Here is a 24133-nt window from a genome sequence, read left to right as displayed (position 1 = left end):
TCGAACACGACTCAGTCGAGCTTCAAGTTGTGTTGCAAGGATGGGGAAGGAAATCGGCTGTACCCTCGCAAATGAATCATCCCAGAATTTGCCTACGGCGATTTAGGGAAATTACAAAAAACTTAAATCTGATGGCTGAATGCGGCTGCCGGATGCGGATTCGACCCGTCGTCCTCTTGAATGCGAGTTCAATGAGTTAACCACTGCGCTATCTCGCTCGATTAAAGAGTACAGGACACAAAAATGTCCCTTGGTTCCTCCAACGATTTCGTATTCTTTGAAACTCAACAAAGGACCTTTTACTGTGCAATAAAGTGTCAGTTATATTTGTGAAGCCATAATAATGTCATAATGTAGGTCCTCTGGAGCACTATACAATACTGAATTGCATCATAGGCTGAAGATAGCGTAATAAAAAGAGCTCAGATGGTGTCACCTGTTTAAAGTCCGTCCTCTATGGAATGGGCTAAAATGTGCTGTGCAATTCGTTCTAGATGTGAAACCTGCCTGTCCCGTCTTAATGGATTATGAAACACAGACTGTTCAAAAGAAACCCTTCAGATACCTTATACAGAAGACGGCAAATATGATATTGATGCATAAGTTCGTAGCGTTTTTATTTTGCATGTTGATATTCCGGTTACTAAGAGTTTATTTATCGCTTGTCATTTTAATATGTAGTACATTGCTGCTATTTGAGTTTATATATGTCATTTTGTCATTTGGAGATAGTGAGTGGAGCTCTGGACGCTAGAAAATGGAGTGACAAGTGGAGAAATCGGAACATTTGCGACATATTCTTCTGTTTGAGTTCAATAAAGGGGTGAGAGAAGCGGAAGCAGCCAGAAACACTTGCGCCATGTATAGGAATACTGCCATTGGACAGAGGATGGCAAGAAAATGGTTTCTCGTCTTAAGAAGGATCGTTTTGACACTAGTGACTCGGTGTTTGATGAAGATCGTTTAAAGATATTTGTCCACAATGTTGCGCGTCAATGTACTCGAGAACTGGAAAATGTGACGAACTGTGACCATTTCACCATTGTGCGACATTTGCATGCAATGGCGAAGGTTAGAAAATCGGGTGTGTGGGTACCGCAAGCTCTAAGCCAAAATCACATAAATCAGCGGGTGGCTATTTGTGCATCTCTGCTTGCTTGTCATTAACTGGCTCGTGAAAAACACCGAACATTCCTACACTGTATCGTTACTGGCGACGAGAAATGGTCTCATGAAGCTAATGTAAGTATAAGAAAGTAATTGGCAGAGCCCAAATAAAAGAGCAACTTCCCATAAAAAGACCTGCCCGCATACACAGAAGATATCGTTATGCATCTGGTGGAACAGCGACTGTGTTATGCACCACGAATTGCTTCCCCGAGGTGTAACCACCACTGCTGACATTTATCGTCAGCAACTGAGCCGTCTTGCAGTTGGAATCCAAGAACAACGATCAATAATACTGAGTGAAGTGAAGCTACCTAAGGATAACGCCCGCCCGCATTCTGGTAGACTGAAAAAAAAGATACAAAGGAGTTGTGTTGGGATGTCATTGAGCACACACCTCATTCACTTAATTTTGTGACCTCAGATTTTAACCTTTTCTGCTGCCTATAAACCAACTTTCACGGAACATCCTTTCCGGATGAAAATGCGCTTCGAATATGGCTAAGCGAGTTCTTCGCCTCAAAATCACGTGTTTTCTACAATCGCGAATGGAAAAGTAACACCAGCATTGAAAAGCTGTTGTAAATAGTGAAGGAAACTACAGAATAATACACTACTGGTCATTAAAATTGCTACACCACGAAGATGACGTTCTACAGACGCGAAATTTAACCGAGAGGAAGAAGATGCTATGATATGCAAATGATTAGCTTTTCAGAGCATTCACACAAGGTTGGCGCCGGTGGCGACACCTACAACGTGCTGACATCAGGAAGGCTTCCAACCGATTTCTCATACACAAACAGCAGTTCACCGGCGTTGCCTGGTGAAACGTCGCTGTGACGCCTCGTGTAAGGAGGAGAAATGCGTACCATCACGTTTCCGACTTTGATAAAGGTCGGATTGTAGCCTATCGCGATTGCGGTTTATCGTATCGCGACATTGCTGCTCGCGTTGGTCGAGTTCCAATGACTGTTAGCAGAATATGGAATCGGTGGGTTCAGGAGGGTAATACGGAACGCCGTGCTGGATCCCAACGGCCTCGTATCACTAGCAGTCGAGATGACAGGCATCTTATCCGCATGGCTGTAACGGATCGTGCAGCGACGTCTTGATCCCTGAGTCAACAGATGGGGACGTGTGCAAGACAACAACCATCTGGACGAACAGTTCGACGACGTTTGCAGCAGCATGGACTATCAGCTCGGAGACCATGGCTGCGGTTACCCTTGACGCTGCATCACAGACAGGAGCGCCTGCGATGGTGTACTCAACGACGAATCTGGGTGCACGAATGGCAAAACGTCATTTTTCGGGATGAATCCAGGTTCTGTTTACAGCATCATGATGGTCGCATCCGTGTTTGTCGACTCACATTGGAAGCGTCTATTCGTCATCGCCATACTGGCGTATCACCAAGCGTGATGGTATGGGGTGCCATTGGTTACACGTCTCGGTCACCTCTTGTTCGCATTGACGGCTCTTTGAACAGTAGACGTTACATTTCAGATGTGTTACGACCCGTGGCTCTACCCTTCATTCGATCCCTGCGAAACTCTACATTTCAACAGAATAATACACGATTGCATGTTGCAGGTCCTGTACGGACCTTTCTGGATACAGAAAATGTTCGACTGCTGCCCTGGCCAGCACATTCTCCAGATCTCTCACCAATTGAAGACATCTGGTCAATGGTGGCCGAACAACTGGCTCGTCACAATAGGCCAGTCACTACTCTTGATGAACTGTGGTATCGTGCTGAAGATGCATGGGCAGTTGTACCTGTACACACCATCCAAGCTCCGTTTGACTCAATGCCCAGGAGTATCAAGGCCGTTATTACAGCCAGAGGTGGTTGTTCTGGGTACTGATTTCTTAGGATCTATGCACCCAAATTGCGTGAAAATGTAATCACATGTCAGTTCTAGTATTATATATTTGTCCATGACTACCCGTTTATCATCTGTATTTCTTCTTGGTGTAGCAATTTTAATGGCCAGTAGAGTATTGACGACTAAAGTCTCTGTTATCTATATCCGTTGTGTTTATTGAAAATATGCAAAAACGCTACGAACTTATGCACACTTCGGTTTACTCCATATTTTTTTGAGATGGCAATTAAAACCTTACGACTATTTCTCACATCTTGAATAAGCCAACGAACGCAGCCTCGTTCCCTGTGATTCAGAGAGAGTGTGACTGACGAGGCGTCTCTGGTGCAGAGGTCTCGACCACCAGCCAGCTGGGAAGGCGTCCGCAGGGTGCAGCGCGACCTCCCGGTGTGCCTGCAGGCGGGCGCCGGCTCCGAGGACTGCCTCTACCTGAACGTGTTCGTGCCCCACGAGGCGGCCAACAACGCTAGCGAGCCGCTGCCCGTGCTCGTCTGGATCCCAGGAGGCGGCTACGAAGCAGGCGGCGGCACTCAGGCCGACTTCGGCCCGGACTTCTTCTTAGAGCACGGCATCATCGTGGTCACCATCAACTACCGGCTCGCCGCGTTCGGTGAGTCACTTCTGCAAACTTTCCTTTGCTTCCGCGTCGGCTGAGCTGTTGTCGAAAGGAGGCGACTAGTGTGGCGATGTATAGTACAGAGGGGCAGTGTACCACGTGACACACCCGCAACTAGCTTCGTTCTGCCGCGTCTGTCTGTAGTGTGCGGCTCGGTATGCACGTAGAAAATGTAGCGTTTATTTTCGTATTAGGTACCAAATAGCTGCTGCTGAGATGAGCAACACCGATACGTAGATGTCACTTTGCTGGATCGAGAGCCCTGCTGGGATTATGGCGAATGAGAAATCTGAGCAGTTGACTAAGGACTAGAGTTGCGCTCTACCGAAACTACAGTTCGGTAATTTCTGGACTGTACATAAATGACGTGGTAAACTGTAGGATTACCAGCAGTATTAATAGCATTGGTAGGGAAAGAAACGTTGACGAATGTGCGTAAGAGAAATTTTGATCCGACCACTTCTCTCCGTTTTTCGTTCCTTTTGCACGTAATTACAACCGCATATCGTACGATGTTACTCTATTGAGTATTTTATATCCTCACACGGATTAAAAAGGCTGTATACTATTTTTACATCAAAGGAGTAATGACGGAAATAAAAGAATGTTCAAGAGTGGTATTAAAATGCAGGGTGAAAGAATATCAATGGTAAGATTTCCTTATGACAATTGTCAGTGGACATGACGTAGAATTACAGGATCTGCTGAATGGAATTAACAGTCTAATGAGCGCAGAAGATGGACTGAGGTTAAATCGAAGAAAGACGAAAGTAATGAGAAGTAGCAGAAATGAGAACAGCGAGAAATTTAAAATCAGGATTGGTGATCACGAAGTAGATCAAATTAAGGAATTCTGCTACCCGGGCATAAAAGTAACCCATGACGGAGGGAGCATGGAGGACATGAAAAAGAAAACTAGCATTGGTAAAAAGGGCATTCCTGCCCAAGAGAAGTCTACGGACGTCAAACATAGGCATTATTCTGAGGGAGAGATTTCTGAGAATGTGCGTTTGGAGCACAGAATTGCATACTAGTGAAGCATGGACTGTGGGAAAACCGGAACAGAAGAGAATCGAAGCATTTGAGGTGTGATGCTACAGGAAAATGTTGAAAATTAGGTGGACTGATAAGGAATTAGGAGGTTCGCTGGAGAATCGGTGGGGAAAGGAATGTGTGGAAAACAGTGCCAAGAAGAAGGGACAGGATCGTAGAACATCTGTTAAGATGTCAGGGAATAACTTCCGTGGAGCTAGAGAGAGATGAAGAGGGTAACAACTGTAGAGGAAAACAGAGATTGGAATACATCCAGCAAGTAATTGAGGGCTAAGTTGCAAGTGCTACACTGAGGTGAAGAAGTTGGCACAGGAGAGAAATTCCTGGTGGGCTTCATCAAACCAGTTAGAAGACTGATGACTCAAAAAATAAAAAAGTACCGATGGATCAGGTTTTAAAAGTGTAAATTAAACTGTAACTGTTAAGTTTGGGCACGAGTGGTGTATAAGCGTGGAGTGTACTGGTGTTTTTGTGTGTTTGAAATCTGACTGTTGTCGTAATGGACCGAAGTATTTCTGCCTATATTATTATGCCTGAACTGTCCATGACATTGTATTTTCGGTTTCTATATCATTCACCAAGGACCTGCAGCTTTTTATCTTTTTAAGACCCTGTGTTCGGATTAGCTGTTTGCATGCAACCCAAGTCCAACAAATAAGTAAACAGAAACTTAAGCAGGTCACATCTTCTTGATTTCCTACCTTTTTACAAACTCTTTACTGGTAACGTACAGCTCATAACTAATAAATTATGTCAGAGCTCACCTTTACCATTGGAAACGTCTTACTGTTTCAAATCTTGTTCAGGGATCTCTAGCTTAACGTTATATAAGCAGTCTAAAACCTTTCATGTTTCCTGGCCTCTTCCACGTATAGAGCCATCTTTCATGATTCTTTAACCAAGTGACAGAGATGATTAAATGACCCTCTGTTCAAAACTCCTTCCTGTGCTGCTACGTGGGATAGCCGCGCTGTCTAGGCGTTTTGCCACAGTTCGTGCGGTTCCCCCCCATCAGAGGTTCGACCCTCCCTTGGGCATGGGTGTGTGTGTTGTCCTTAGCGTAAGTTATTTTAAGTTAGGTTAAGTAGTATGTAAACCTACTAGGGACCGATGATCTGAACAGTTTGGTCCCATAGGAACCTACCACCACCAGCTTCCTGCGCTTCCTGTTCCATTTCTTTGCCATCAATACACTACTGTTTCTCCAGTCTACTATTTTTCCTTCTCTTCCTCTTGCTACTATTAAATTCCAATCCCAATTAAATTTTATTCTCCCTTAATAATGTGAGGGTAACGGCCTTGCCGCAGTGGTCACACCGGTTCCCGTCAGATCACTGAAGTTAAGCGCTCTCGGGTGTGGCCGACACTTGGATGGGTAACCATCCTGGCCACCATGCGCTGTTGCCATTTTTCGGGGTGCACTCTGCCTCTGATGCCAATTGAGGAGCTACTCGACCGAACAGTAGCGGCCGTGGTCAAAGAAAACCATCGTAACAGCCGGGAGTGCGGTGTGCTGACCACAGGCCCCTCCTATCCGCATCCCCATCTGAGGATGACGCGGCGGTCGGATGGTCCCGATGGGCCACTTGTAGCCTGATGACGGAGTGCTTCAATGATATGAGTAATTTCTTTTATAACATCACACATTCTTTCAATCTTTTCTATGGGACTAATACTGGATGAGTTAGTGGGTCAGTCGAATTGCAATCGTGTTCCTGAGTGTTCCAGAAACTGGAAGCATAAACGCGAAACCTACTTCACACTGTTGTCGTCATACCGGAAGATGGAGAGCCCCGAGCATTCTCATAATGAAGACGCAGAAGGAAGGGCAGCACTTGGTCATCGAAAAAGTTGCAATAAACATTCTGATCATTGACTTTCATGGTAAGCTAAATGAGTAAACTCAAGCCATGGGCCCGCATCTCGTGGTCGTGCGGTAGCGTTTTCGCTTCCCCCGCCCGGGTTCCCGGGTTCGATTCCCGGCGGGGTCAGGGATTTTCTCTGCCTCGTGATGGCTGGGTGTTGTGTGCTGTCCTTAGGTTAGTTAGGTTTAAGTAGTTCTAAGTTCTAGGGGACTGATGACCATAGATGTTAAGTCCCATAGTGCTCAGAGCCATTTGAACCATTTTTCAAGCCATGGTCAGAAAAAACACTCCCATAAAACTGGCTGGCTTGAACTACATTTTCTACACACTCTGGTAAAATGTTTCATCAGTCTGTCGGTGCACTCAACGCCCCACAACATTTGAAAAGGAGCAAAGTCGCTACTTGTTAAAAAAAAAAAAAAACAAGTTTTAAATGGCTCTGAGCACTATGGGACTTAACATCTGAGGTCATCACTCCCATAGAACTTAGAACTACTTAAACCTAACCAACCTAAGGACATCACACACATCCATGCCTGAGGCAGGATTCGAACCTGCGACTGTAGCGGTCGCGCGGTTCCAGACTGAAACGCCTAGGACCGCTCGGCCACACCGGCCGGCCGCTACTTGTTAGCCCACACTACATGCCTCCACTCAGCTGCTTTTGAGTTTCTCCATTGTTGAGTACTGGAGTTTTTCGAGGTATTTCAGTCCAGATGTGGACTGCATGCAGTTTCCTTCACAATGTCCACCTGTAAACTTCAGTACCTGTAGCTTCCTTCAATTTTGAGGGCATAAAAGATTACCAGCTAGTTTACATTATCTAAAGCTTTCTGCATGTCAATGAAAGTGGATAGCATTTCTTCACTTATATGTAATGTCTTCTCGGTGATTACTCAAGGACATAGAATAAATGTTTTTCCTCTGTTTCTCCTGTACCCAGTATGAATAGGTGGTGTGACACTTTAAATTCGATAATTACGTTTGTTTCAAAGAGTCAGAAATAAGGAGAGAAACAATAAAGAAAATTTGTAACTAATGAGGACTCACCCCTTTCTTCTTTGCACATTAGACTGCAATTTGTGTTAAACCAGTAATAAGTAATCTTTTTACGTAGGAGTCGATCTACTTGCTAATGAAATGTAAATGCTCTGAAACTGTAACCCAGTATTGGACAGTCCACTTCGAAACAAAAACAAGCTGAAAAACTTTATTTACTGTGTGGTCTTGAGAACGTCCAAACACGATAGTGCTACTGTGCCGCATCTCCAAGTCGACTGACCTTACTGCTGTGATTCCATACAGTCAACTGGCACATGTGCACCACTGCACTGTCATCACCGCTTTGTGCCAGTTCTGACAAAAGTAATGAGACCGACAACACTGCTAGCGATTTGGCAGCGCTGTGTTGTTCTACTTGTGTAGATTGGTGTGTTCGCTCCTTCCAGATGCTCACTCGGAATTTCAACTCCATGCAGCCATCACGTGATTTTTCAGAGCACCATCAGTCAAGTTGTGTTATTGTTGTATGTACGAAAATTGAACAGCAGAATTTAGAGCAACATTATGCAATCAAATTTTCTGTTAAACTTGGGAAATTCGCGAGTGCGACCTTTGAAAAGTTGAATAAGGCTTATGGGGAACATTCTTCATCAAGACCACAAGTTTTTCGCTGTAACAAATAATTTTTGGAAGGCAGAGAGTACGTTGAAGATGAAACTCGTTTAGGGAGACCTTCAACTTCAAAAACAGACGAACATGTGCGTGCTCTTGTGAGATTGGACAAACATTTATCAATAAGGATTACAGGACAGCCAACCGCTGCGGCCGAGCGGTTCTAGGTGCTTCAGTCCGGAACTGCACTGCTGCTATGGTCGCAGGTTCGAATCCTGCCTTGGGCATTGATGTGTGTGATGTCCTTAGATTAGTTAGGTTTAAGTAGTTCTAAGTCTAGGGGACTGATGACCTCAGATGTTAAGTCCCATAGTGCTTAGAGCCATTTGATTATAGGAGATCTGTTAAGCTTAAATACCTTCATTGTAAATCAGATTTTGAATGAAGATTTGCAGATGCAAAAGGTTTGTGCCAAAATGGTGCCAAAGAACCTCACAATTGAGCAGAACCACAATTGAAGAAACGTGTATGACTATCTTCTTGAGAGGATTGCCAATAACCACGAATGGTTCAGTTGCGTGTTCCCAGGTGATGAATCCTGGATCTCTGAGTATGATCCTGAGACAAAGTGGTAAAGTGAGGAGTAGTGGCAACTTGAGACATCTCCTCGACAGCAAAAAGCTCGAATGAGCTACAAAAAGACCAAAACAACGCTGATTTTTCTGGTGCGCTAAAGTATCCCTTTCGTCTATGTCTGTATGACCGATTTTCTGAGACATTGGGTTTATCTGGTACAGTCCAACATCTTTCAAGAAAAGGATGTTCCCTTCACTTTTATGTAAAAAGTTTCTGTCGTCATCTGCCAACAGGTTTCCTGAGCTTGGAGGATGAGGTGATACCAGGCAACGCAGGCCTCAAGGACCAGCAGATGGCGCTGCAGTGGGTGCAGCGCAACATTGCGGCCTTTGGTGGCGACCCCGCCAGGGTCACCATTGGAGGCGAGAGCGCCGGCGGTTGCTCCGCCTCGCACCACTTCACCTCTCCACAGTCTGCGGGTATGCCGGCTCCCGTTGCCACACACACTTTGAAAGCGCACTGCTTTTAGTTAATCACTGTCTATGTTGATTAGGATGCTCAGCAAGCTGCATAAGACTACTAGTCCTTCCTCTGCGAGTCAAACATCAGATTCTTGGGTGCTTACTGTTACACTAGCCATTTCCTTGTCCAGTGAAATGGCTTCCAGGTTATCTGTTTACAGAGGGTGTGTTTCTTCAAGATGGCTAGTTGTGCAAAAATGAAGATATAACCTTGATTAAATCAGAAATTATACATAGGAATATTGGCATGCATTACTGGCATAAGGTTGCCTGGAAGTGGAAGGACTGGGCAAAAAAAGGATTGAACATTATTGATATTAAGATTTTTATTAGTGCTCCTCAGAGTAAATAATTTTATCAGTTAGGTCAACAGGACCTTGACATACTAAGACAAACCCAATAATTACATAAAAATTTAAGAGCAACTGCTGATAATCGACCAACAATGTTATCAAATATTTCAGTGAGACCAAATAACAAAACAGTTGTAATGTTAATTGAAATAATTGCTCTCTACTCTCCAAAAGTCATTCATGGGAATATGAAGTATTAAAGTTTAAATTTACAACAAATGTTATTCTCTTTCCAAAAGTATGCAAATTGTGTGTGTCACTAGTTACTATTGTTGAAATATTTACAGAAAAAAATCAATAAGAGAAGCAAGATAATATTTCATCAAATGAAGTTACATAACAACCTCTTTGAAGGTTCTAAGCATACAATCTTCAAAACAAGTAGGCCAATAAGATCTTTAGAACCCATTTGACCAAAATAGAACAAATAATTCAAATTTTCCTAAAAAGGATTTCATTGAAAGGAAACCAAAATAATTAAAGGTGCTTGATATGAAGCCACCATGCTTCGAACAATGTGGTGCGGATGAATGGATCAGAAATTACTTAGGGCAGGCCCGATACGCTGCTCACCACAATTCTTTTCTAAGCAACCAGTGAGAACAAACCTCAAGCAAAAACGTACAATGATAGGCTGATGAACAGAGAACTAATATTTAAGCAAAACGAGTAAAAAACGTCAATTACCAGATTACACGCTGGCAGCGTAGACGAAACAGCTGTGAAAAGTTACTGAAAGATAATAGAGCAATTGGACAAGTCTGCTACGCCCACTTACACCTGATAGTAAAGAAGTTGAGCGGCCAACCGAGATTCAGCTTCAAATCACGCCACGAGTTGGAAAAGGTAAATACTTAACAGGCGCGGGACAGAAAACAGGTGGATGGAAGACGCGAACGATTGGCTGGCGAACCTCAACTACCTAAACACAAGCTTGGCTTGGAAGTTGGAAGTATGATGTAACCTACCAAAATACGAGCAACAAGATTTGCCCCTATATATATATAGGGTGGTCCATTGATAGTGACTGGGACAAATATATCACGAAATAAGCATCAAACTCGAAAAATACAAAGAACGAAACTCGTCTGGCTTAAAGGCGGAAACCAGATGGCGCTATGGTTGGCCCGCTAGATGGCGCTGCCATAGGTCAAACGGATATCGACTGCGTTTTTTAAAATAGGAACCCGCATTTTTTAATTACATATTCGTGTAGTACGTAAAGATATATGAATGTTTTAGTTGGAGCACTTTTTTCGCTTTGTGATTTTTAATTTAAAAAACCTACCTGTTACCAACTGTTCGTCACAAAGCGAAAAAAGTGGTCCAACTAAAACATTCATATTTCTTTATTTTATACTAAAATAAAAATTTTAATTTAAAAAACCTACCTGTTACGAACTGTTCGTCTAAAATTGCGAGCCATATGTTTGTGACTATTACAGCGCCATCTATCACAAAGCGAAAAAAGTGGTCCAACTAAGACATTCATATTTTCTTTACGTACTACAGGAATATGTAATAAAAATGCGGGTTCCTATTCTAAAAAACGCAGTCGATATCCGTTTGACATATGGCAGCGCCACCTAGCGGGCCAACCATAGCTCCATCTGGTTTCCCCCTTCAAGCTAGACAAGTTTCACTCTTTGTAGTTTTTTCGTTTGACGCTTATTTCGTGAGATATTTGGCCCGGTCACGATCAATGGACCACCCTGTATATTGGAAGCCCTTACTAATAACACTCTGAACAGAAAAGAAATTTACAAAACCCCAATATTGTAAAATACACAATCAAATCACAGCTCTATGACAAGTACCAAACAGAAGCTACTATGTTCTGATACGAGTGACACGCTTCTCAAATATCCTGACCAGACGCAGGAACAGGGAACAACAGGAGGCTGAACTGAGTTCGATATAGAAGAAGCAGGGCACCAAAATGTGCAGGAAGCGAAAAGCCACAATTATCACATCTCTCACTGGGGCGGAAGATCAGTCTTTACGAATGCCTTGTGGTCTCGACACCGAAGAAACGAACTAAATGTAGCTCACCGAGCATGCAAAGCCGCTGTGCGACGACAAACAGTGGAAAAACTTGGAGCCTCCACGAGACTTGTGGATGACGACGACCCACCGCTCGCATCCAGACCCGGTCGGCCAAAGGAGTCATGTGTCCACTCCCGTTTCCGGTGCACGTCTCTCGTGTCCGGCAGATGCTCAGCCAGGTCAACTTGCAAGTCACACGCGCTGCAGAACAAACAGCTGGGCCGTTGCCCTGCATACTTGCGCTGTCCGTGTTGGTTCACTGACTGCCTCTCCTGGGAAACGGCCTCCATGACATTTGCGGCAAACGTGCCACGTCCCCCTTCACGCCAAAGATTCTATTCGAGGAGACGTGGCGCGAGTTGCCGATCGTACAACGGTTCAACTACAAAGTTACTTTCAGCATAATCACCCGATTTTTCAGGGGTACATCTTTTAGATGCATGCTTATATAACGTTGAGGTACTTTTTAGATTACGTTTAGTATCAGAGTGAAATGGTGAGGATGCGGGGATCCGGGAGTGGTAAGATGCCAAGCCTACACTCGGCAAAATGAAGTTTCACAATTTATTTCACACTAATAATTTCATACAAGGCACACACTGGTAACCTGAGCACACTCGTTTATAAACACTTATAAGGTAAATGCTGAGAGTTTTAAAATAACTAACAAGTAAATCAGACGCCTTAAATATCAGAATATTTTTTTTCTTAAAAGGATCTCTGTGCCTCAGAGTTCAATTAATTCAGAACTAGTAGCTGACAAAATTCCGATTAGAAGTGTTATATTGCAGTCAACAACTTAATTACAGCACCAGAACAGCAAACCAATATCTGACGAAAGAAGTTAACAGACTCACCCCTGAAAAACTTCGTCCAGAAGTTGATGTAAGAATTATTTACATTCACCACAGGTCTAAACAGGCCTTTCGCAGATTTAGACAGACGTAAAGAAACGATTAGGTTTTAGAGCCCTAAAACAGAGAAAAAACACAATTACCCAGCATGCCATAACATCTTAAAACAGTTACTTGTAATTTAAGCGAAGGTACCAGAGTTGCACTTTATCCACAAATCAATAGCATAAATCAATTCATTATATCAGTGTTCCGGTAAGTCGGTAGATCACAGGGCCCCTTTAGCCAAGTCACGCACATGAACCATGGACCTTGCCGTTGGTGGGGAGGCTTGCGTGCCTCAGCGATACAGATGGCCGTACCGTAGGTGCAACCACAACGGAGGAGTATCTGTTGAGAGGCCAGACAAACATGTGGTTCCTGAAGAGGGGCAGCAGCCTTTTCAGTAGTTGCAGGGGCAACAGTCTGGATGATTGACTGATCTGGCCTTGTAACATTAACCAAAACGGCCTTGCTGTGCTGGTACTGCGAACGGCTGAAAGCAAGGGGAAACTACAGCCGTAATTTTTCCCGAGGACATGCAGCTCTACTGTATGATTAAATGATGATGGCGTCCTCTTGGGTAAAATATTCCGGAGGTAAAATAGTCCCCCATTCGGATCTCCGTGCGGGGACTACTCAGGAGGACGTCGTTATCAGGAGAAAGAAAACTGGCGTTCTACGGATCGGAGCGTGGAATGTCAGATCCCTTAATCGGGCAGGTAGGTTAGAAAATTTAAAAAGGGAAATGGATAGGTTAAAGTTAGATATAGTGGGAATTAGTGAAGTTCGGTGGCAGGAGGAACAAGACTTTTGGTGAGGTGATTACAGGGTTATAAATACAAGATCAAATAGGGGTAATGCAGGAGTAGGCTTAATAATGAATAAAAAAAAAAGGTGTGCGGGTTAGCTACTACAAACAGCATAGTGAAGGCATTATTGTGGCCAAGATAGACACAAAGCCCATGCCTACTACAGTAGTACAAGTTTATATGCCAACTACCTCTGCAGATGATGAAGAAATAGATGAAATGTATGACGAGATAAAAGAAATTATTCAGGTAGTGAAGGGAGACGAAAATTTAATAGTCATGGGTGACTGGAATTCGTCAGTAGGAAAAGGGAGAGAAGGAAACATAGTAGGTGAATATGGATTGGGGGGAAGGAATGAAAGAGGAAGCCGCCTTGTAGAATTTTGCACAGAGCATAACTTAATCATAGCCAACACTTGGTTCAAGAATCATAAAAGAAGGTTGTATACCTGGAAGAATCCTGGAGATACTAAAAGGTATCAGATAGATTATATAATGGTAAGACAGAGATTTAGGAACCAGGTTTTAAATTGTAAGACATTTCCTGGGGCAGATGTGGATTCTGACCACAATCTATTGGTTATGAACTGCAGATTGAAACTAAAGAAACTGCAAAAAGGTGGGAATTTAAGGAGATGGGACCTGGATAAACTGAAAGAACCAGAGGTTGTAGAGAGTTTCAGGGAGAGCATAAGGGAACAATTGACAGGAATGGGGGAAAGAAATACAGTAGAAGAAGAATGGGTAGCTCTGAGGGATGAAGTAGTGAAGGCAGCAGAGGATCAAGTAGGTAAAAAGACGAGGGCTAATAGAAATCCTTGGGTAACAGAAGAAATATTGAATTTAATTGATGAAAGGAGAAAATATAAAAATGCAGTAAATGAAGCAGGCAAAAAGGAATACAAACGTCTCAAAAATGATATCGACAGGAAGTGCAAAATGGCTAAGCAGGGATGGCTAGAGGACAAATTTAAGGATGTAGAGGCTTGTCTCACTAGGGGTAAGATAGATAGTGCCTACAGGAAAATTAAAGAGACCTTTGGAGAGAAGAGAACCACTTGTATGAATATCAAGAGCTCAGATGGCAACCCAGTTCTAAGCAAAGAAGGGAAGGCAGAAAGGTGGAAGGAGTATATAGAGGGTTTATACAAGGGCGATGTACTTGAGGACAATATTATGGATATGGAAGAGGATGTAGATGAAGACGAAATGGGAGATAAGATACTGCGTGAAGAGTTTGACAGAGCACTGAAAGACCTGAGTCGAAACAAGGCCCCGGGAGTAGACAACATTCCATTTGAACTACTGATGGCCTCGGGAGAGCCAGTCATGACAAAACTCTACCATCTGGTGAGCACGATGTATGAGACAGGCGAAATACCCTCAGACTTCAAGAAGAATATAATAATTCCAATCCCAAAGAAAGCAGGTGTTGACAGATGTGAAAATTACCGAACTATCAGTTTAATAAGTCACAGCTGCAAAATACTAACGCGAATTCTTTACAGACGAATGGAAAAACTGGTAGAAGCCGACCTCGGGGGAAATCAGTTTGGATTCCGTAGAAATGTTGGAACACGTGAGGCAATACTGATCTTACGACTTATCTTAGAAGAAAGATTAAGAAAAGGCAAACCTACGTTTCTAGCATTTGTAGACTTAGAGAAAGCTTTTGACAATGTTAACTGGAATACTCTCTTTCAAATTCTGAAGATGGCAGGGGTAAAATACAGGGAGCGAAAGGCTATTTACAATTTGTACAGAAACCAGATGGCAGTTATAAGAGTCGAGGGGCATGAAAGGGAAGCAGTGGTTGGGAAAGGAGTAAGACAGGGTTGTAGCCTCTCCCCGATGTTATTCAATCTGTATATTGAGCAAGCAGTAAAGGAAACAAAAGAAAAATTCGGAGTAGGTATTAAAATTCATGGAGAAGAAGTAAAAACTTTGAGGTTCGCCGATGACATTGTAATTCTGTCAGAGACAGCAAAGGACTTGGAAGAGCAGTTGAACGGAATGGACAGTGTCTTGAAAGGAGGATATAAGATGAACATCGACAATAGCAAAACGAGGATAATGGAATGTAGTCAAATTAAGTCGGGTGATGCTGAGGGAATTAGATTAGGAAATGAGACACTTAAAGTAGTAAAGGAGTTTTGCTATTTAGGGAGTAAAATAACCGATGATGGTCGAAGTAGAGAGGATATAAAATGTAGACTGGCAATGGCAAGGAAAGCGTTTCTCAAGAAGAGAAATTTGTTAACATCGAGTATAGATTTAAGTGTCAGGAAGTCGTTTCTGAAAGTATTTGTATGGAGTGTAGCCATGTATGGAAGTGAAACATGGACGATAACTAGTTTGGACAAGAAGAGAATAGAAGCTTTCGAAATGTGGTGGTACAGAAGAATGCTGAAGATAAGGTGGGTAGATCACGTAACTAATGAGGAGGTATTGAATAGGATTGGGGAGAAGAGAAGTTTGTGGCACAACTTAACTAGAAGAAGGGATCGGTTGGTAGGGCATGTTTTGAGGCATCAAGGGATCACAAATTTAGCATTGGAGGGCAGTGTGGAGGGTAAAAATCGTAGAGGGAGACCAAGAGATGAATACACTAAGCAGATTCAGAAGGATGTAGGTTGCAGTAGATACTGGGAGATGAAGAAGCTTGCACAGGATAGAGTAGCATGGAGAGCTGCATCAAACCAGTCTCAGGACTGAAGACCACAACAACAACAACATCAGGTGGTACTTAGAGAACCGTACCTGGGGAACTGTCTCTGAAATGGTGCCGTTAAATAAATTCAACCCCCTGAGATAACCCATATCGACAAAAGATACCGTAATAAAAAAATATCTTTACCTCAATCAACGACCACTTCAGCAAGTTCAAAAGAGTGAAGTTTGCGGTAAGATCTCACCCATGTGTGCAATATATACAGATTAAATTAAATTGCAGGAGTGCACAACTTGCTGTTGGCGTTCTCTTTATAAAAGGAACACAATTTAAAATACTGAACCACAATACTTCGCACCTGATTTCTAAACATCGAACACAGAATCACTTCTCGTCTACATGTAAATGTTGGGGCAGCCGACGCTGCACAAACACTATCAAGATTTACGCTCGCGACTAATACAGGGTGACAATTATAGAACTGTATGAAATAAAATTGTCATAGCGCCTGAACGATTTGTGTTAGGCCGTTCAAACTGCACGGTTGGCTGCGGGTCATGATGGGAATTAGTATGCACATTATGGGTTAGTTTAGCGACGAAGCCCACTTTCATTTGGTGGATTCGTCAATAAGCAAAATTGGCGCATTTGGAGGACTGAGAATCCGCATTTCGCGATCGAGAAGTCTCTTCCCCCTCAAAGGGTGACTGTGTGGCGTGCAATATCCAGTCACGGAATAATCGGTACAATAATCCTTGACTCCCGAACAGTGCGCGAAGGTTTTGGAAGATGATTGCATTCTCATTATCCAAAATGACCGTGATTTCGACAAGATCTGATTTGTGCAAGACGTAGCACGACCCCTCGACGCAGGTGAAGATTTGATGTCTGGAGGAGTACTTTGAGGACTGCATTCTGGCTCTGGGGTTGTGGGGACTCCAGAGCCAGAATGCGGCCTGGCATGGGCCTCGATTGGCCACCATATTCTCCGGATCTGAATATATGCGACTCACTTTTGTGGGGCTATATTAAAGACAAGGTGTGCAGCAACAATCCAAACCACACCCCTGAGCTGAAAACAGCCGTTCAGGAGGCCATCGACAGCATCGATGTTCCGACACTTCAGCTGGTCATGCAGAATTTCGCTATTCGTCTGCGCCCCATCATCTCCAATGATGGCAGGCATATCGAAAATGACATAACCTAAATCCGAATATCTGTAGTGACATTTACATGTTGAAGAAAGTGTGTTCACGCAGTAGTTTGTAACTAATTTACGTTTTTTCCCCCTGTAACTTCAGTCGGTTTTGTGCAAGTAACAATGGAAGGCCACGACTTTCGGATCACAGATTTACTTCAAATTTTGTACACTTTTAATGGTCCATTAGGATACATAGTGTGCAAGTAGTAAGACGTAGTAGTTACGCGATTTCGAGAAAATCGCAAGAGAAGTTTTTGACAAAGAGCTGACGGCGATTATGTGCTTAGCGTCCAAGTTCCGTAATGGGTGGATCGCTGGATCGAGTTCCGCTCATCTTTTAATTTATATTATTTTCAACACTATTGCCGGCCGAAGTGGCCGTGCGGTTCTAGGCGCTGCAGTCTGGAACCGCGAGACCGCTACGGTCGCAGGTTCGAATCCTGCTTCGGGCATGGATGTGTGTGGTGTCCTTAGGTTAGTTAGGTTTAACTAGTTCTAAGTTCTAGGGGACTAATGACCTCAGAAGTTGAGTCCCATAGTGCTCAGAGCCATTTGAACCATTTTTTTCAACACTATTCGTATTATTTCGTACATATTAGATTTGAAAGGTAGTGTGATTAAAACTCATGTGTATTTGCACGAACTGTTATTGAATTTCCAATGTTATTTCCTTGTTTACTAATTTTTATACTTACAAGAAATATTATACGACTTTTGTTTCTACAGGCAAGCTAAAAACTTTATCCAGCGCCTTCAGTCATGTACATATTTGAGTCACAACGAACGAGAAAGTGTCTCCTTTGAATAAATGATTATGAATCGAAACCCTCAGCTGCCTGCCGGTGTTGTTGATATACCTCAATGGGGATAGCTGAAAATGTGTGATCCGACCGGGACTAGAACCTGGGATCTCCTGCTTACATGGCAGGCACTCTATCTATCTTTTTTTTCTATAATTGGTGGAATAACAAAAGAAAATGAAACAGAAGGAAAAAAGTGCCAGAGGAGGAATCGAACCCGAGACCACTGGCGTAATAGGCCGAGCCCTAAACATCTTTCTTTTTTTTTGCCAACCCTCTTTTTTTTTTCAAAAGAGAACAAATACTCCAATTAGACTGGTTTCTCCTTCCAGTAAACAAAAATTAGTCTCCTTCGTCTTGATGGCCAAGAAGTAATCTTTTGGAACAAAAAAAAAAAAGTTTCTCAAAGCCAAAATCAAATTTCATTTTCCTTTAAGAAGAAATTGTGAGGAATAAATAAGGAATTTTTATTTTATTTTAGTTTACATATATATATATATATATATATATATATATATATATATATATATATATAAAGTCGTCGTGCGCGTGGGACTTGTAGTTAAAGACCAGTTCTTACAGGAGCGCCTGAAGTGTCTCCGCCTACAGTAGGCCAGCTCGTCCAAACGTGTCTCCTCATTGCGCAGGCGTGGGTTCTGGGTAGCAGATCTATTCAGTTCGGTTCGGTTAATACAGTTTTCAGATTCTCAGGGCTTGGACGTTCCAGCTACGAGGTGGGTCATTGAAGGTGCTCCGTAAGAAATTGGAAAAATATTGCTTATAGCGTGGGTTGTGTATCAGGACGCAGTGTCGTTCGTTGAGATAAGTCCAATATCTTAGCGTAGACTTGTCACCAGAAGTATAAAGATAGCGGATCGTGTGGCTACAGATCCAATTCACAGAGTGAGTTTTGGCGGAGGGGTAGAAAGTCTTATCGGGGTACAAAAGTAAGTGGACGTCGATCTGAGCTGGTGTCTGTCGAGTAAGAAACGCCAAAATTCGCCGCGCAAGTGTCCAGACGTCGAACGCTGTGCCACAGTGGAACCGGTGGACATCCGTGTCATCCACTCCACAGTGGGTGCAGAGGGATGAATCGTCGAGATGGATGCGGTGTAGACGATCTCGGTTAACTTGTTTGCCATTCACGGTGATGTACCACGCTGATTGAACGTCTGATTCGAGAAAACGCGCATGGATCGCCTTCCATATGTGTCGCCACACGTACTGTGGATACTTACGTTCGATGGGGTTGGACGGGCGGAATTGCTGTAACAATTCGGAAACTGTTTTCGTGAGGTACAAACGTGTATGCGGTAAGGACCGTTAGACATAACTGAACTCCAGGAAAAATTGTTGGATGTAATAAAACGGGGTTGGAATGGTCGATACCATTACTGGAGCGAACATGGAGGCCGGCGCAAAATTGTGAAGCAGGAGGCTAGGAAGGCTCTGCGGGCAACGATGCCAAAGTTTTAGTTGGGGAGCTGACGTAAAGTGCCTTGACACGAGTCGGCACGTGGATGAGTCCCACCCCGCCACGATCTCATGGCAGTGCAAGGGATTCATATTGCATCTTGAATAACATCCCCGAGCTGACGAAGGAGCCGAAAGCCATCAACAGTCGTCGGGCCAGGAGATTTGGGACTGGTAGTACTTGAGCCACGTGTGGTATACGGGAAGCATGATACATGTTCACGTATTGCGCGCGTTGGATAACGTCGAGAGCTCGTAGCCGGTGATCTGCGAGATTTGCTCTGGTTGTCTGTAGCAAGCGTCTGCCATTGATAGTCGCTGAGCGGCGCAGATCTGCTGCGAAATCAAGTCCAAGACATGTTATGGTGGCGGCGACGCTACGGGGCGCAACGCATCTCTCCGTCAAGCCCTCTCCAATGAGCAGGACCTTGGATTTTGACACGTTGAGGCAGCTCCCTGACGCTTCGCCGTAAGTCGCCACCCATTTCAGTGCCGCTCGTACTTCATCTTCACTGCGCAGATATAGTACCATGTCGTCTGCGTAGGCTGTACAACAAAAACGTTGGCCGTACACAGCCATACCTTCCAAACGTTGGCACATGCCCTGGAGCAGGGGTTCCAAGGCGAAAGCATAAAAAATCGTGGAAAGAGGGCAGCCATGTTGTACAGATCGTGCGATGACCAAGGGCGATGTGAGGCGACCATTGTACAAGATTTTAGAGGTTGCACTACTCAACAGACGCATAACCACTGTGACAATACCGCCAGGAAATCCCATATGCTGAAGAACTGTCCGTAAATAGAAGTGGTCAACACGGTCGAAAGCCTGGATAAAGTCCAGTGAAGCCAAGGTGCCAGGGAGACGTTGATAATGCGCCAATGCTATCATGTCTCTGTAACGGCAAAGGGCCGTACGGATGTTGTTGTCGACTCCTAGGGAAGTCTGGTCTCAGGATGTGACGTAACGTGCGACCTTCTTGAGTCGCGATGCCAATAGCCGTGTGAATATTTTCATGTCGCTGTTGAGCAAAGTAATTGGTCCATAGTCCTGGACCCTCGATAACCCGTGCGGTTTATGGACGGGGATAATAATGCCATCTAGAAAGGCGCTCGGGACCACTGTCATCGGTGACATCAGCTCTTGTGCGATTGCCGTCCACGTGGAAGCCAACAAATAGTGAAAACTATGGGTATACCGTCAGGTCCAGGAGATCTGTTATCGGTACCCGCCTTGATAGCATCTACCACTTCATCTGTGGTTACGTCGTCTTGGAGGTCATGCATTGCATCCTCCGGAAGAGTGTTCGTGGTAAGCTGAGCGACTTCTGTGATCAGTGCTGCAGAATGCGGTACGGCTGCGTATAGCCCGGCAAAATGAGCATGGAGAACACGACCGATGCTTTGTTGGGTGTCATGCCGGCGCCCTTCCACATCAGTGAGTACTTGGATCAGAGCTCGTCGTCGTCGTTGTCGTTCCTGAAGGAGGTGGTACATCGACGGACGTTCTTGAGGGATACGATTTGAAGCACGCGAACGGACTACAGTTCCTTCCAAGTAACGCCGCATGATCAAGGAGATCTGCGCCTTCATGCGATGGACCATCGACTGCCGGGCTGGCGAGAAAGGCATCGTCGCACAGTCACGTAGTATGGTGTAGTAGAAGTGCAGGGTATTAGTTTGCCACGCCTTAAATTCCTTCCCATAACTCATCAGCGTCTTCCTGAGGGTTGGCTTTGCACAGGAGAGCCACCATGATAAGGTGGAGTCATAGGCTTCTCGACGATGGCGGCAGCGTGTCCACGCTTCTTCGACTATTCGGCGACAGTCTGAGGAGGTCAGCTGAGCGACATTGAGTTTCCACAGACCACGACTATGCCACACTCGCTGTCGGGCGAGAGTGACGTCACAGAAGTACGCATCATGCTCTGAAAAGGCCATAGGCCAGACTTCCGCATGACGTGTGCCATCAGCAAGGGAGCGAGTAACGTAGATGCGATCTATGCGGCTTGACGAATGAGAGGTGTAGAATGTATAGCCCGGTTGAATTCCGTGGAGCTTCTTCCAAGTGTCAAACCCGCAGCTGCCGACAGATGGATAGAGCGTCTGCCATGTAAGTAGGAGATCACGGGTTCGTGTCACACATTTTCAGCTGTCCCCATTGAGGTATATCAACAACACCTATCGGCAGCTGAGGGTTTCGATTCATAATCATTTGTTCTAGAGAAGCTGCACAGTCACCTATGGTATCTGTTCTTTCGGCAACAGTTACTATCTTCATATACAGTTAAAGGCTACCCAGCCAATGACCTTCGTCTGTGCGAATTCGCACATGTTGCCCGAACTCTTACAGGAATCGTCACCTTAGTTGGCGCGAGTAATGAGTGGATGGGCAAATATCTATTACGAACATTACGAATGTAGTTTGTGGACAGTTGGGACTGTGGGTCCTACGAGAAGCTTGCAAGGGATAAGTCCCTGAAGTCGCTCTATACATCTGTGTCCTCGGTGTCTCAGATGTATGCCGGTACGGTAGCTCAGCGTGTTCGGTCAGAGGGTTAGCTGCCGTCTATAAAATAAAAGAAAATTATAAAAAAACCTGAGTGAATGAATCAATAACGAACTTCAACGGGCGTCAGGGGACGTCTGCAACGAACTATAACGAACAAATTGAGAGTAAAAAAATAAATAAATAAAAAAGTATGGATAGAGCTTCTTCCCTGTAAGCAGGAGATCCCAGGTTCGAGTCCCGGTCGGGACTCAATTTTCAGCTGTCCGCATTGAGGTATATCAACAACACCTGTCGGCAACTGAGGGGTTCGATTCACAATCATTTATTCTAGAGAAGCTGCACGATCGACAAATTACGACACCAGTATTTACGAAAATGTTTCGTTACGCAAGGTTTGCATCCAAACAAAGAGAAATTTTTCAAAATGTCTGCGAGCTTTGTTATTCCTGGAGCCACATTTGGTCTATGCTTACACAGTTTGGAAGGAATGGCGATTGTCTCTTAGGAAGCAGACAAGAGAGCTTTTACCTGTATTTTATAAACTGATACGCCTTGCGTTTGTTTTTGATGGATTTTGATGTCGGTGTACTCAGTCTCGCTACAAAGACCTTGTGGTCACTAATCTCTGTGAACTTAAGGGGCATCCTGGTTTCACGGCATGTGGTAAACCGATGTGGGTTGCAGGGATAATTTGGACTATGTCTTTTGGGCTGAAGCAGCGGCTACCTTAGAAGCCGGACGTGTGCGCAGGTCTGTTCCGCGGGGTGATCATCCAGAACGGGCAGTCGGTGTCACCGTGGGGGATCTTCCCCAACGCCCGCGACATGGCCTTCCGACTGGGCGCGCTGCTCGGCCTGCAGACCAACGACTCCCAGGAGCTGGCGGCCTTCCTCAGGGCGCAGGAGGCCAGCGACCTCGTCGACCGCGGCAACGAGATCCTCACTGACGACGTGAGTATAGCTGGCAGCCAGGGGGCGCAGCGCTGGCTGTCGTTGGGCCCACTGGCGTCCCAGGAGGTCTAGCATCCTGTTTGGAACATCGGTTCTCCGACCGGTTAGGTACTGATGGAAGCTAATCCCTAGTGTCCTAGCTAACGCTGTACTTTCTTCTAGTTTCTTCCAGACATTCATTTCCTCGGCAATTCTGCTAAGAACCTTCTCATTCCTTCATTACATAAGCTTCAGCGTAGTCTGTAACATTTTATACCGACCCTCCCTCCTAAGTCGTTCAGGCGTATTTTCTGTGATATTTCAGCAACCATCTACAGTCTCATTTTTGCCGTGTGTCACTGGAATGAACCCAAGCAGCCGGCCGAGGTGGCCGAGCGGTTCTAGGCGCTTCAGTCTGGAACCGCGCGACCGCTACTGTCGCAGGTTCGAATCCTGCCTCGGGCATGGATGTGAGTGATGTCCTTAGGTTAGTTAAGTTTAAGTAGTTCTAAGTTCTAGGGGACTGATGACCTCAGCTGTTAAGTCCCATAGTGCTCAGAACCATATGAACCAACCCAAGCAAATATGGCTCGTGTCGGTATTTCATGAGACATTCAGTGTCGACGATTATCGTCGGTTTGTTTAGCGTTGCAAACAAAATGATTTTTAATGCGGAATTTTACGTGGCCATTCTATAAACCGGTTCCAAATTAGTCTAGTGTGATATCTGTTCTATCGATATATATATTAGCAGCGCCAGTAAAACACGAAAAATAACCGGTACTCCAGCAACGACAAAGCAGCTCTGCTGCTGGGCGGTTAGGGTGTCCCTTGTTTTTCAACTTCAGTATTTTTGAACACTTACCCTCTAGTATTGTTTGAATCACCCAAAAAAAAATTTGCTGAGATCGAAGCACTATTACCCCGGCCGACTTGAGTGCACTGAGTTTAGTATTATTCTAATTACCATTTATTAGTGGTTTTAATTCGCTTATTTCCTTATCCTAATGCACTTTCATCTTCATTTCAGAGAAAACATTGGTGACTTCGTGTCAATCAAGAGCAGAGGTTTGTTCTCTTGCCTGAAGATCATGAACACTAATTTTATTCAAGAATGCTCTTCGACAGGGATGAGCAGCATC

The 24133-nt window shown here is 44.4% G+C and overlaps 1 protein-coding gene across 1 annotated transcript in view; it reads left to right on the top strand.

The window, feature by feature from the left end:
- The window catches only part of LOC126095014 (acetylcholinesterase-like), a 96713-nt gene that overhangs the window by 24116 nt on the left and 48464 nt on the right, over nucleotides 1-24133 (top strand). Inside the window, exons 3-5 of the mRNA XM_049909673.1 lie at nucleotides 3390-3669; nucleotides 9077-9262; nucleotides 22813-23012. Of these exons, the coding sequence (XP_049765630.1) occupies nucleotides 3390-3669; nucleotides 9077-9262; nucleotides 22813-23012 (666 nt within the window). The remainder of the gene's footprint in view (nucleotides 1-3389; nucleotides 3670-9076; nucleotides 9263-22812; nucleotides 23013-24133) is intronic.

This window comes from Schistocerca cancellata, chromosome 8 (genome assembly GCF_023864275.1).
Source record: "Schistocerca cancellata isolate TAMUIC-IGC-003103 chromosome 8, iqSchCanc2.1, whole genome shotgun sequence".
Classification (NCBI taxonomy): domain Eukaryota; kingdom Metazoa; phylum Arthropoda; class Insecta; order Orthoptera; family Acrididae; genus Schistocerca; species Schistocerca cancellata.
Note: the sequence above shows the minus strand (reverse complement) of the source record. Positions and strands in the feature narration are given on the sequence as shown.